The sequence below is a fragment of the Salvelinus fontinalis genome, chromosome 24 (genome assembly GCF_029448725.1).
Source record: "Salvelinus fontinalis isolate EN_2023a chromosome 24, ASM2944872v1, whole genome shotgun sequence".
Lineage (NCBI taxonomy): Eukaryota > Metazoa > Chordata > Actinopteri > Salmoniformes > Salmonidae > Salvelinus > Salvelinus fontinalis.
In genome coordinates this window covers 40,821,449-40,836,276 of record NC_074688.1, presented here as the reverse complement: position 1 = coordinate 40,836,276, position 14,828 = coordinate 40,821,449, and the positions used below count along the sequence as shown (strand labels likewise).

At 43.5% G+C, this 14,828-nt stretch overlaps 2 protein-coding genes across 4 annotated transcripts in view; one reads left to right on the top strand and one right to left on the bottom strand.

Annotated features, from left to right (window-relative positions):
* Nucleotides 1–2,050, top strand: part of LOC129822440 (translocon-associated protein subunit gamma) — a 2,987-nt gene extending 937 nt beyond the window's left edge. Inside the window, exons 3-5 of the mRNA XM_055880724.1 lie at nucleotides 33–131; nucleotides 1,200–1,331; nucleotides 1,880–2,050. Coding sequence (XP_055736699.1) covers nucleotides 33–131; nucleotides 1,200–1,331; nucleotides 1,880–1,946 — 298 coding nt within the window. The 3' untranslated portion in view covers nucleotides 1,947–2,050. The remainder of the gene's footprint in view (nucleotides 1–32; nucleotides 132–1,199; nucleotides 1,332–1,879) is intronic.
* A 2,865-nt stretch (nucleotides 2,051–4,915) lies between these two features.
* LOC129822439 (voltage-gated potassium channel subunit beta-1-like) overlaps nucleotides 4,916–14,828 on the bottom strand; it is a 225,187-nt gene continuing 215,274 nt past the window's right edge. For 2 of the 3 annotated variants that reach the window (XM_055880720.1, XM_055880723.1), the window contains exons 9-14: nucleotides 13,307–13,392; nucleotides 10,641–10,761; nucleotides 10,286–10,380; nucleotides 9,620–9,740; nucleotides 9,181–9,269; nucleotides 4,916–6,282 (exon numbers count right to left, since the gene is read on the bottom strand). In XM_055880720.1, coding sequence (XP_055736695.1) covers nucleotides 6,193–6,282; nucleotides 9,181–9,269; nucleotides 9,620–9,740; nucleotides 10,286–10,380; nucleotides 10,641–10,761; nucleotides 13,307–13,392 — 602 coding nt within the window. In that variant the 3' untranslated portion in view covers nucleotides 4,916–6,192. Of the gene's footprint in view, nucleotides 6,283–9,180; nucleotides 9,270–9,606; nucleotides 9,741–10,285; nucleotides 10,381–10,640; nucleotides 10,762–13,306; nucleotides 13,393–14,828 lie in introns of all 3 variants that reach the window. The other variant, XM_055880722.1, reaches the window with a different exon arrangement.

Sequence of the window (14,828 nt, the reverse complement as noted above, 5' to 3'; positions counted from 1 at the left end):
ACTTCTAAATGTGTCTTGTCTCTCGACCACAGAGTTGCCCAGAAGCGAGAGGATGCCGTCTCCAAGGAGGTGACCAGGAAACTCTCTGAGGCTGACAATCGCAAGATGTCTCGTAAAGAGAAGGATGAGAGGTCAGTGAGCCTGCCAGTCTGTGATTGGACATGTCAATCACTCCTCTGAGTGGGTTACTGTGTGATAAGGTACCTGATGAGCTCTAGCTAGCCTGGGTGCCAGTCTGATTCTAGTTTCTCTTTGTTATAGCCTGGGTACCAGTCTGTTTCTAGTCTCTCTTTATTATAGCCTGGGTGCCAGTCTGTTTCTAGTCTCTCTTTATTATAGCCTGGGTGCCAGTCTGATTCTAGTTTCTCTTTGTTATAGCCTGGGTGCCAGTCTGTTTCTAGTCTCTCTTTATTATAGCCTGGGTGGCAGTCTGTTTCTAGTCTCTCTTTATTATAGCCTGGGTGCCAGTCTGATTCTAGTTTCTCTTTGTTATAGCCTGGGTGCCAGTCTGTTTCTAGTCTCTCTTTATTATAGCCTGGGTGCCAGTCTGTTTCTAGTCTCTCTTTATTATAGCCTGGGTGCCAGTCTGTTTTTGCGCTCTTGCTAAATCCTTAAAGAATTTCCATGGTCTTGTGTGGTTCAGTTGGTAGAGCATGGCATTTGCAAGGCCAGGGTTGTGGGTTCGATTCTCAGTAAAAATGAAAATGTATTCACACACAACTGTGAGTCTCTCTGGATAAGAGCATCTGCTAAATGACTAAAATGGTTTGACAATGGAGTAGGCTACCAAACAGCAGCCTTTACCCATGAAACCCTATTCTCAAAGCACAAACTGATCTGGGGCCAGGCTACCAAACAGCAGCCTTTACCCATGAAACCCTATTCTCAAAGCACAAACTGATCTGGGGTCAGGATACCAAACAGCAGCCTTTACCCATGAAATCCTATTCTCAAAGCACAAACTGATCTGGGGTCAGGATACCAAACAGCAGCCTTTACCCATGAAACCCTATTCTCAAAGCACAAACTGATCTGGGGTCAGGATACCAAACAGCAACCTTTACCCATGAAACCCTATTCTCAAAGCACAAACTGATCTGGGGCCAGGCTACCAAACAGCAGCCTTTCTTTACCCATGAAACCCTATTCTCAGATACATGCACAAATAGTTGATGAACCCTTTTCCTTCCCCATGTTAGGATTCTGTGGAAGAAGAACGAGGTAGCTGACTATGAGGCCACCACCTTCTCTATCTTCTATAACAACACTCTGTTCCTGGTCCTCGTCATCATCGCCTCCTTCTTCCTGCTGAAGAACTTCAACCCCACCGTGTATCCCTTTTTAAGCACATCCTCATCAATTTCACTAGACAGGTGAAGTTCCAGTAGATACTATGTCTGCTTTACTAAAGCTGAAAATAGATGGATAAACCTTTACTAATAATGGTCATTATTTTACTAATGATTATTGAGGCTAGACTTAAATCCTGGCATTTTCATTGTCCTGTTGTGCTATAGTACTCGGAGGAGAAACTTTTTGTGATTATTCATTGGCTGTAGTCTGAGGCCTAGTCAATCACCGGTTCAAATACAGGTCCTGTATTGAATCTCCAGGTTGTCACGGCTGCATTCCATTCTGTTTACGTTTCTGGATTGCTGTTTATCTCTGGCTGAATAATGTCTGAGAAGTGGGGTTGAGTGGAGGTGATGCTTCATGCTGAAATCTGTGTGCGCGCTTGTAGGAGATTGTTAATGCTCACCCATGTACGATAAGTATGTAGCTAAGCCTGACAGGTTATTCCCTCTCCCTAATTGCCTTCCATTTATTCCCAGTGTATCCACCTCAGATATGATTTGTCCTTAACCCATTTGTCCCACAGTAACTACATCCTGTCCATCAGTGCCTCATCTGGCCTCATCGCCCTGCTTTCCACTGGATCCAAGTAAAGGAGGAAATAAATGAAGGACTGAGAAGAGGGAGGGATGGCTGGGGTGAAGCTAGGGGATTTTTTTATTATGAATGTGAGGAGAATAAAATAATCACAATTTCAGCTGTGAGTTTTCATGATCAAGGTCAGCAGGTCACTCCAGGTCTGTGCTGAGTGGTCAGATCAACAACCATTTTGTATGTGATTATTGTCAAGCAGCAAATATTCAGACAATTTATTTCCATTTCCAAGAATGAAACACCCATAGAATTCATCATTGGCATTATACATTTATTAATGAAGTGTCATACTAATTGATCTAGGGTATTTACAGAGGTCACTGTTCTCATGATTGATCTGGATAGAGAGACACTGATGTTTGTCAGTAATATAGTTGGTAAATTCTCTCCTGATAACATTACGTACTGTAGAAAACACTTTTATAACGGTCTGGTATCGGTCTGGTATTAAATACTGTAGGGAACATAACGGTCTGGTACCTTTAAATACTGTAGGAAACATAACGGTCTCTTTAAATACTGTAGGAAACATAACGGTCTGGTATCTTTAAATACTGTAGGAAACATAACGGTCTGGTATCTTTAAATACTGTAGGAAACATAACGGTCTGGTACCTTTAAATACTGTAGGAAACATAACGGTCTCTTTAAATACTGTAGGAAACATAACGGTCTGGTATCTTTAAATACTGTAGGAAACATAACGGTCTGGTACCTTTAAATACTGTAGGAAACATAACGGTCTGGTACCTTTAAATACTGTAGGAAACATAACGGTCTCTTTAAATACTGTAGGAAACATAACGGTCTCTTTAAATACTGTAGGAAACATAACGGTCTGGTACCTTTAAATACTGTAGGAAACATAACGGTCTGGTATCTTTAAATACTGTAGGAAACATAACGGTCTGGTACCTTTAAATACTGTAGGAAACATAACAGTCTCTTTAAATACTGTAGGAAACATAACGGTCTGGTACCTTTAAATACTGTAGGAAACATAACGGTCTGGTATCTTTAAATACTGTAGGAAACATAACGGTCTCTTTAAATACTGTAGGAAACATAACGGTCTGGTACCTTTAAATACTGTAGGAAACATAACGGTCTCTTTAAATACTGTAGGAAACATAACGGTCTGGTATCTTTAAATACTGTAGGAAACATAACGGTCTGGTATCTTTAAATACTGTAGGAAACATAACGGTCTGGTACCTTTAAATACTGTAGGAAACATAACGGTCTGGTATCTTTAAATACTGTAGGAAACATAACGGTCTGGTATCTTTAAATACTGTAGGAAACATAACGGTCTGGTACCTTTAAATACGGTAGGAAACATAACGGTCTGGTACCTTTAAATACTGTAGGAAACATAACGGTCTGGTACCTTTAAATACTGTAGGAAACATAACGGTCTGGTACCTTTAAATACTGTAGGAAACATAACGGTCTGGTACCTTTAAATACTGTAGGAAACATAACGGTCTGGTACCTTTAAATACTGTAGGAAACATAACGGTCTGGTATCTTTAAATACTGTAGGAAACATAACGGTCTGGTACCTTTAAATACTGTAGGAAACATAACGGTCTCTTTAAATACTGTAGGAAACATAACGGTCTGGTATCTTTAAATACTGTAGGAAACATAACGGTCTGGTACCTTTAAATACTGTAGGGGACATAATGGTCTGGTATCTTTTAACACAGTAGTGTATATTGTCAGAACTGGGGGAGTTCATGTGACATATTCCTGGTGGCCTAGTTCCATTTAATCCACTAGCTTCTTGCCCTAGCCCTTTATTTGTTCAGAGATCACACCGACCTTTCAGAGGTAGGTGATAGGGTCAAGGGAATGGGACCAGACCATTGCCACACACGGACAACTCAGGAGATCTCAAACCCACTCTTAGCTTTTACTCTGTGCGCTTGAGTAGATCTGACCTATTATAACGTTGTCTCTACCTATTCAATACTTTCATTAAATGTATGAGGGTGACGGGATTCATTTGGGGCTGGGCACCTGTGTTCTGTTAGCAGGGCTCATGTCAAGGCGCTCTGCAGGGTGGATCACTGCACACTGAAAGGCCTGGTCCCAATCTGATCACTGGCCACCTTCCTACTGTAGGTATAGGAGAGAGTCATCAGATTTGATATCTAGCTAACATCTATCATTAACTATTGTTCTCTGTTAGTGCTGGATTCAATCCCTATCGCTGAAGTATCGGGGAAGAGCAGTGTAAAGGGAAATTCAGATTGCGCCGGCATGCAGCGGTTACTGTGAATGCAGTAACATTGCCTTTAAATTGAGCTATAACACAGATTTTGTGCGATACGGATTGATTCCAGTCCTAAGCGGAAGCAAACCATCACATACAGTAAACATCTGTAAGCGAGAAGGCTGGACGTTATCATAAACTTATCACTAAATATTGACGATGACCAGGTTAAACAAAATCTGTGTGACAGGAGGTTGCTGAGGGGAGGAAGGCTTATAATAATGTCTGGAATAGAGTGAAATCAAACACATGGAGTTCAATACCATTCCAGCCATTACTATGACCCCCCCCCCCCCCCCCCATCATCAAATTAAAGTCAAGTGCCTTGCTCAAGAGTACATCGTCAGATGTTTCACCTTGATGGCTTGGGTGTTTGAACCAGCACCCTTTCAGTTACTGGCCCGATACTCTAACCACCAGGCTACTTGCTGCCCTAGCGAGGTGCCAGCCAGCTCCCGTGATAGGACTTAACCATCTGCCAAGCAAGTCATTGTTCATTCCTCCCATAATGAGTTATTTATAAAATGTTAAATCCACCTTGTGTCTATTTTAAAGAAAAGTAGCCTAAGCTAAATCGGTAAAACCCAGGGGCGGGGGAGGACTGGTATCAGGCCCAAACAGCCATGGATGCATGGTGCTGCTGACAGAGGAGAAACAGTGGAAAACTATTTACACAATATTCATAGATTATTTTGAGAATGCTTTATTTTAATCTGCAAAAAAGGGGGCTTGAGGTCTGTTTATGTTACAAGGTTTTCCACATAATGTTTAATAGATACACCCTTGAAAGACAAAACATTTAAACACGCAGAAGAAATGTATTTTCACATACTATTATAGAATAAATATATACCTTTTATAATTTCTCTAAATACTTCACCTAACTTTCGCATTATGACTGAAACTAGCAGGTAACATTGGTCTGGTGGGAGGTGGTGTCACAGAGTTGCTTGTGCTATCCCTGATTCACATCAGCAATCAACGATGCAGGTTCATTCCAGAGGCAGGAGTATCCTCTATGGCTGCAAACAGACAGTACACAGTACAGCACAGGAGACCACCTGCCCACTCAGGTGTCACTGGGAGTCTCAGTTGCCTTTTCTTGACTCCTCGCATCCTCTCCTCGCCTCCTTCTCAAAACCAATTGGATGAGAAAGTCAGAGTTTGCTCCCCTAAGACCTTCCCCTCCAATCGATTTTGAGAAAGAGGTGAGGAGAGAGGAAGTCAAGGGGAAAATCTCAATTGCATACGCTTTGCCTCCTCCTCAAAACCTATTGGATGAGAAACCCAGAGGTCCCTCCCTTCTGATCTTCTCCACCAATGGGTTTTGAGAAGGAGGCGAGGAGACAGGATGCAAGGACTGTGCAATTGAGATTTTCCATATCTCTCTCGCTGAGAATCTATTAAAGATATTCCATAGCAGTTCCTCATTCGACCAGAGGGGGACGACAACATGCACAGTCTACCCCTCGCAGACAGAACAAACCCCTGTCACTGAAACTCAATGTCCCAGGGTGCTCTACTTTGCAAGGTCAAACAAGTGTCAAATACAGGAGACTGGCTGGAGAGAGGAGTTTGTTTTCAAAATGGATTGTAGAAGAAGCTTACGGTATATTCTAAGTATTAACCCGCTTCTGTGTTTTTTTTGTATAATGTGCTTATGAAGAGAAAGTCCAGGCACACCAGAGAGGGGAAGCATGCATCTACATGGTTAATACACTCAGGAGTCAGAGAATCTACTGATAGAGTAAGCTGAGCTAAAAGCTGGTCTAGGCAGAGGGTTAGCAGGGTTAGGCTGAACTGAGCTTGGTTACACTGGGCTAAGAAGGCTGGGGCTGAGCTGAGCAGGCCTGAACTGGGCTGGATTAGACTGAGCTGAAACCCCATGAAGGCTGAGTCCAGGTGGTTGGTGGATCTGGATCCACAGTGGTTGTACAGTAGTGGTTCTGCTTCCTCCTGGGTGTCTAGGAGCGATACTCCTTCTTACTGTACGGCTTGTTCCCCAGTATGCGATCGATGTCCGACACCACATGAGACGTCATTTTTGGAAGGAACTGTGGAAAATAGCAGAACGTGTGTGAGTGTACGTGTGTGTGTACACATGTTTTCCAACATTATCAGGACCATAATATCCTGACAAAGTAGGAAAACAAGACATTGTTTTAAAGGTCAGGACTTTTTCCATGTCCTGAATTAGTTAAAATTAGAATGTCTGTTCTATGTCTGATATTTCTGTGCTTCCAGTTCTTAAGTTTTATTTTTGCGATTTTTACTTTCGGTTTTGTACACCAGCTTCAAACAGCTGAAAATACAATACAATATTTCACAGCAGTTTGGAAGTCGCTCTGGATAAGAGTGTCTGCTAAATGACTTAAATGTAAATGTAAGGTACAATGATTCTCTACACTCCGAGTGCTTGTTTTGTCACATAAACTGAAATTAGGCAAACTATTAGAATTTTAGCAACCAGGAAATGGCAGAGAGATTCCTGCATATTGCACCTTTAAGGGTTAGGTTTATGGTTAAAGGGAAATTTCACTACTGCTCGATTTCACTATATATATATCCATAAAATGTTATCAACATAACATATGTGTCATAAAAAATACATTTAGGAGCGTTTATGCATCTCACCGGTTGAAACGGGCCAGCTACATTGCCTGGTTGTAAGCAAACCACAATATCCAGAATTCATAGTGATTTCAGGACATGGAGGACCACTCCATGGAGGTGTGAGAAATATCAAAATGTCTGTAGCCAGCACTTTCAGCCCGAGGACTTTTGAAACGGAACTAAAGTCTCAATTGATGGGTTTGCCATGTCGTCGAACGTTGAAAAGGGATGCTACTCTATCGATGTTCCCCTTCACTTCAAAGAGGGAGCTTATCCGATCAGTCAACATCAACGCAGCAGAAAACAAGTCAAGCTGAGGTAACGTAGCTAACGTTACCTCAGCTAACTAGCTACAGTTGAAGTCAGAAGTTTACGTACACCTTAGCCAAATACATTTAAACTCAGTTTTTCACAATTCCTGACATTTAATCAGAGTAAAAATTCCCTGTTTTAGGTCAATTAGGATCACCACTTTATTTTAAGAATGTGAAATGTCAGAATAATAGTAGAGATAATGAATTATTTCAGCTTTTATTTCTTTAATCACATTCCCAGTGGGTCAGAAGTTTACATACACTCAATCATCAGAAGCATCCATGGTAGCTAATTATTGAGCAGTCTCGGATAGCCAGTGAATGGTAACAGAGCTCCTGTGAACCTGTAAACTAGTAGCGCCAGCGTTTTGAGAAGCCTGCCTTCGAGGGTGGGAACAAGGAAGTACGGCTCCCGTCAGGCTGTAGTCTTTACAAAGCCAGGGAAAATGAGTCAACCTAGATATCCTGCAATGTCGTGGCAAACAGAAACATCATTGAGACAAGCCTAGTGGCTCTATTGAGCAAGGACAACCATATCAACTCGTGCAATCAACGAAACACAAAGGCCATGATAATTGCTACAAAACATGACCCCGTTCATTTTTACATTAGACAACAGGCTCAATCAACCAATGATGTCATTGGTTGAACTCTCCCGGTGTGAACATGAATTATTTCTGAAACACCCTAACCATGTAATGGAAAAACAGTGTAGCGGTGAAGTTTCCCTTTAAGATTAGGGTTAGGTTTAAGGTCAGGGTTAGATTTAAGGTTAGGTTTAGGAGTTAGGGTTAGATTTAAGGTTAGGGTTAGATTTAAGGTCAGGGTTAGATTTAAGGTCAGGGTTAGATTTAAGGTTAGGTTTAGGAGTTAGGGTTAGATTTAAAGTCAGGGTTAGATTTAAGGTCAGGGTTAGATTTAAGGTCAGGGTTAGATTTAAGGTCAGGGTTAGATTTAAGGTCAGGGTTAGATTTAAGGTTAGGTTTAGGAGTTAGGGTTAGATTTAAAGTCAGGGTTAGATTTAAGGTCAGGGTTAGATTTAAGGTCAGGGTTAGATTTAAGGTTAGGTTTAGAGTTATGTTAAGGTTAGGTTTAGGAGTTAGGGTTAGATTTAAGGTTAGGGTTAGATTTAAGGTTAAGTTTAGAGTTAAGGGTAGGTTTTGGGTTAGGTTAAGGTTAGATTTAAGGTCAGGGTTAGATTTAAGGGTAGGTTTTGGGTTAGGTTAAGGTTAGATTTAAGGTTAGGGTTAGATTTAAGGTATTTTACGCTGCTACTACTCTCTGTTTATTATCTTTGCATAGTCACTATAACTCTACCTACATGTATATATTACCTCAATTACCTCGACTAACCGGTGCCCCCGCACATTGACTCTGTACCGGTACCGGTGTATATAGCCTCGCTATTGTTATTTTACTGCTGCTCTTTAATTATATATATTTTTCTTAAAACTGCATTGTTGGTTAAGGGCTTGTAAGTAAATTTCACTGTAATGTCTACATCTGTTGTATTCGGCACATGTGACAAATAACATTTTGATTTGATTTTAAGGTTAGCTTTAGGAGTTAGGTTTAGGGTTAGGGTTAGGAGTTAGGTTAAGGTTTGGGTTAGGTTTAGGTTAAGGTTTGGGTTAGGTTAAGATTTGGGTTAAATTTAGGTTAAGGTTTGGGTTAGGTTTAGGGTTTAGGTTAAGGTTTGGGTTAGGTTAAGGTTTGGGTTTGGGTTAGGTTTATGATTAGGTTAAGGTTAGGGTTAGGTTTGGGTTAGGTTTAGGGTTAGGTTAAGGTTTAGGGTTAGGGTAAATAGGAATTTGAATGGGAATACATTTTCACTCCCCTAAAATGTCTGTGTGTGTGTGTTTACAATAGGAGGCTGCTGAGGGGAGAACGGCTCATAATAATGTCTGGAACGGAGCAAATGGAACGGCATCAAACACCTGGAAACCATGGAAACCATGTGTTTGATGTATTTGATACCATTCCAATGATTCCACTCCAGTCATTACCACCTCCTGTGATGTTTACCTGTATGGAACCCAGGTTCTCTGTTAGCTGCTCTGGACTGGAGGATCCCAGGAGGACTGAGCTCACCCCTTCGTTCCTCAAACACCAGGCTAGGGAAGGAGAGAAGGAAGGAGGGAGGAAAGGAGAGAGCGGGGGGACATTTATGGGTTGTTTAATCTAGTGTGACAATAATGGCATTCCTCATTTGGTAATTGGTATTTTATTAGGATCCCATTAACTGTTGCAAAAGCAGCAGCTACTCTTCCTGGGGTCCACACGAAACATGACATAATACAGAACATCAATAGACAAGAACAGCTCAAGGACAGAACTACATACATTTACATAGGAATGTACTGCTGACATCCACTAGGTGGCGTTCTACCATCATTAATACTTAAGTACTGGAACAACGTAGTGTGCATGTGTGTGATTGCACGCCCGTACTCCTCTCTCTCACCCACGGCCAGTTGTGGGAGAGTACAGCCCAGCTTCTCAGCGATGTGTCCCAGCTCCTTCAGCTTAGCCTGCTGTTTCCTCCCATCCTCACTCACTATCTTCTCTTTTAACCACTGGTACGACTGCAGAGAGAGGGAGAGAGAAAAGACGAGGGAAAGAGAGGAGAGGGAGAGAGAGAAAGAGGGGGAAAGAGGGAGGGAGAGAGGGACAGAGAGAGAGAGGGACAGAGAGAGAGGGAGAGAGAGATAGAGGGAGGGAGAGAAATAGAGGGAGGGAGAGAGAGAGAGAAGAGGGAGGTAGAGAAAGAGGGGATGTAAAAAGTGAGAAAGGAGAGAGGGAGATGAGAAGAGGAACGGAGAGGAAGATTTCCACCATATTGGCTTCCCCTATCCAGTTCCAGCAGATAGATCAGTGCAGATAGATCAGTGCAGATAGATCAGTGCAGATAGATCAGTGGATGACACTGGATCCGCCAGGTCGCTCAAGATCCAAGGCAAAATTAAACGTCCGTCCAGGTACTCAGGAAGTCGGGAGATGACTTAAAAAAACATCCACTAAGGGCAACGTTGAGCGCTATCACCATCAAGTAGGCTTGCGGTTTGCTAAGGTGTTGTTCAATTCCAGTGCTAGAGACCGTGAGAGCTTGTTGAGTGGATGCAGAGTTTACCTTTATGGATGCCCTGGAGGTTTCTGGGATGCCATTCTGGTACTTCCCCGTGATGATGCCACAGGCCAGCGGAGACCACGTCATCGCCCCAACACCTGTCACCATGGACACCAGAGGGAATGTGGAAACAGAGAGTGAGTGACAGATAACTGTGAGATCTCTAACACAGTCAGTCAGTCAAACACCAAACAGACGCTCATGAAATCCACAGTCTGAACCACAGCAGATGTTAGGGGAGTGTTCTCAGGAGAACGTTATCATATCACTTTATTACAATCAGTGTGTGTGTGTGTGTGTGAGAACCGCCCAGCAGACGAGGGAAGGGGTGTGGCCAGCCTGGATGATTGACACATGCCTATCTTGTGGTAGAGTTCTGGAAGCTGGACCTCCACCTTCTCCCTCTGGAAGAGATGGTACTCAGCCTGCTCACACACCGGAGGGATCAGGTTAAACTGTCTGGCCACAGAGTACGCTTCCTATATATAGAGAGATAGAGAGTGGGGGGGGGGCAGGGGAAAAGAAAGAGAGGTGGAGGGATAGAGAGAGAGAAAGGGGAGGATGGAGAGGCAGGTGAGAGGGAGTGAATGTGGGAAAGAGATGGGGAGAGGGATACTAATCTGAATTCACATTGCTATGCAAACCTTAAGAAGATGACACACATTGATATACTGAATGCAGCTCATTTAGCTGAGTCTATATTCCACACACTGACTCATCTGCCTCGCATATCTATATTTCCATATGTATGTTTACAAAGAACTCATTGCCTTCTTAAACATCAGCAAAACCATATTTATCTGCTACATGCAGCTGTGCCACAAGCCCGGAAACCTTGTGTATACCCCTGCATTATAGATACAATCTAAATTATAGTGCTTTCATCTGAGCTGCTACACTACAAAACAATCTTTTCAAATTCACCCTAATCACAATCAACACAGCACCATGTACAGCACTTAACACAGACTGAGGGAGAACGAGAGGAAAAGGAGGAGAGGTTGTTGCCTATAGGGAAGCCTGAGGATGCTTTAGCAATCAGTCATTATCAGGCTTCAGGAAATGTAGTTACCCAACACCTCCCCGATCCTCCCCCTTCTCCTCCAAATCAGCCAGGACATAAACAGGCCTCTATCTCTCTCCCCTTCTCCTCCAAATCAGCCAGGACATAAACAGGCCTCTATCTCTCTCCCCTTCTCCTCCAAATCAGCCAGGACATAAACAGGCCTCTATGTCTCTCCCCTTCTCCTCCAAATCAGCCAGGACATAAACAGGCCTCTATCTCTCTCCCCTTCTCCTCCAAATCAGCCAGGACATAAACAGGCCTCTATCTCTCTCCCCTTCTCCTCCAAATCAGCCAGGACATAAACAGGCCTCTATCTCTCTCCCCTTCTCCTCCAAATCAGCCAGGACATAAACAGGCCTCTATATCTCTCCTCTTCTCCTCCAAATCAGCCAGGACATAAACAGGCCTCTATCTCTCTCCCCTTCTCCTCCAAATCAGCCAGGACATAAACAGGCCTCTATCTCTCTCCCCTTCTCCTCCAAATCAGCCAGGACATAAACAGGCCTCTATCTCTCCTTCTCCTCCAAATCAGCCAGGGCATAAACAGGCATTTATCTCTCTCCCCCATCTCTCTCTCTCCATGTTTGTGTAAACCGTATGTTTGACCCCCCTGGTATAGACCGTATGTTTGACCCCCCTGGTATAGACTGTATGTTTGACCCCCCTGATGTAGACCGTATGTTTGACCCCCCTGGTGTAGACCGTATGATTGACCCCCCTATTGTAGACTGTATGCTTGACCCTCCTGGTGTAGACCGTATATTTGACCCCCCTGGTATAGACTGTATGTTTGACCCCCCTGGTGTAGACCGTATGATTGACCCCCCTATTGTAGACTGTATGCTTGACCCCCCTGTTGTAGACCGTATGATTGACCCCCCTAGTGTAGACTGTATGCTTGTTCCCCCCGGTGTAGACCGTATATTTGACCCCCCTAGTGTAGACCGTATGATTGACCTCCCTGGTGTAGACCGTAAGATTGACCCCCCTAGTGTAGACTGTATGCTTGACCCTCCTGGTGTAGACCGTATATTTGACCCCCCTGGTGTAGACCGTATGATTGACCCCCCTAGTGTAGACTGTATGCTTGTTCCCCCCGGTGTAGACCGTATATTTGACCCCCCTAGTGTAGACCGTATGATTGACCTCCCTGGTGTAGACCGTATGATTGACCCCCCTAGTGTAGACTGTATGCTTGTTCCCCCCGGTGTAGACCGTATATTTGACCCCCCTAGTGTAGACCGTATGATTGACCTCCCTGGTGTAGACCGTATGATTGACCCCCCTAGTGTAGACTGTATGCTTGACCCCCCTGGTGTAGACCGTATATTTTACCCCCCTAGTATAGACCGTATGATTGACCCCCCTGGTGTAGACCGTATGATTGACATCCCTAGTGTAGACTGTATGCTTGACCCCCCTGGTGTAGACCGTATATTTCACCCCCCTAGTGTAGACCGTATGGTTGACCCCCCTGGTGTAGACTGTATGTTTGACCCCCATGGTATAGACAGATGACATCATTTGAGGGCTCACAAACACAGTGAAAGTTAATGAAAAACTGTTTGAGAACAAAGGGTGCAGACGGTCTGTGAACGTTCCATGTAGACTTGCTGTATGAGCATGATTTGTAATGAGAGTTTTCCACAGGTTGAGTGAAGGTTGTGTGAGGGTCGTAGAGATGTTTTGACACTTACCATGATCTCCATGGCTGTCCATCTAAACGTCCCGCCAGTACATGGTTAAGGGTTAGGGGTTAAAGGTCATAGGGTTCACTCACCATGATCTCCATGGCTGTCCATCTAACGTCCCCCCAGTACATGGTTAAAGGTCAGGGGTTAGGGGTTAAAGGTCATAGGGTTCACTCACCATGATCTCCATGGCTGTCCATCGAGAAGTCCCCCAGTACATGGTTAAGGGTCAGGGGTTAGGGGTTAAAGGTCATAGGGTTCACTCACCATGATCTCCATGGCTGTCCATCGAGAAGTCCCCCAGTACATGGACATCCCCTGGTTGATCACATAAGTCATGGCTCTCACAATCTCTGAGGAGATACGGACAGCAATCAACCAACATTCAATCAATCAAATCATTGATAAATCCATCAGCTCATTAGATGCATGTGTGTGAAGGACTTTGGAGATCCCTGCAGACACACTAGATACCACCAGGCACACTGGTTAAGTGTTCCTTAAATCACTGACAGTGTCACCAGCAAAGTACCCCCACACCATCACACCTCCTCCTCCATGCTTCACGGTGGGAACCACACATGCGGAAATCATCCGTTCACTTACAGTAAGTACTCTGTGTCTCACACATGTCAAATTTGCACTCATCAGACCAAAGGACAGATTTCCACTGGTCTAATGTCTATTGCTCATGTTTCTTGGCCTAAGCAAGTCTCTTCTTCTTATTAGTGTCCTTTAGTAGTGGTTTCTTTGCAGCAATTTGACCATGAAGGCCTGATTCACACAGTCTCCTCTGAACAATTGATGTTGAGAAGTGTCTGTTACTTGAACTCTGTGAAGCATTTATTTGGTCTGCAATTTCTGAGGCTGGTAACTCTAATGATCTTATCCTCTGCAGCAGAGGTAACTCTGGGTCTTCCTTTTCTTTGGCGCTCCTCATGAGAGCCAGTTTCATCATGGCCCCCGGTGGTTTTTGCGACTGCACTTGAAGAAACTTTTAAAGTTCTTGAAATGTTCTGTATTGACTGACCTTCATGTCTTAAAGTAATGATGGACTGTCGTTTCTCTTTGCTTATTTGACCTGTACTTGCCATAATATGCACTTGGGCTTTTACCAAATAGGGGTATCTTCTGTATACCACCCCTACCTTGTCACAACAAAACTGATTGGCTCAAACGCATTAAGGAAAGAAATTCCACAAATGAACTTCATGATTCCGTATGTGTTATTTCATAGTTTTGACGTCTTCACTGTTATTCTACAGTGTAGAAAATAGTAAAAATAAAGAAAAACCCTTGAATGTGTAGGTTTGTCCAAACTTTTGACTGGTAATGTATATATATATATATATATATATCACCACCACCATATAACACCAGGGGACACTGTAGTCTTCCGGTCTGGGTTGTACTACTGGACTGACAATGACCCAACTACACTTGAAGGCCACCAACCCGTCCCCGGAGCCCTCTCTCTCTCTCTCTCCTGCTGACAATACATTCCTTCTCACTTCTCTAATGAGCCCACTAATGACCAGGGACAGGCTAAAGTTATAATGTGCTGCAAACCACCAGTACATTATTAATGAAGCAACTAGTTCCAACACTAGCATCTGAGCTACACAACACTATGAAGGGAGCCTTAGTTGACATCTGTTATTGTTCTCATCCCCGTGTAGCTGGTACCTAGCAGGACCAGGTTTAGGGGACGGGGAATGATGAGGGAAAGTACATTCCTGGTTAGCGAATTTAAACTTCCAAAACTCACCATGGGCAAATTACAGCCGTG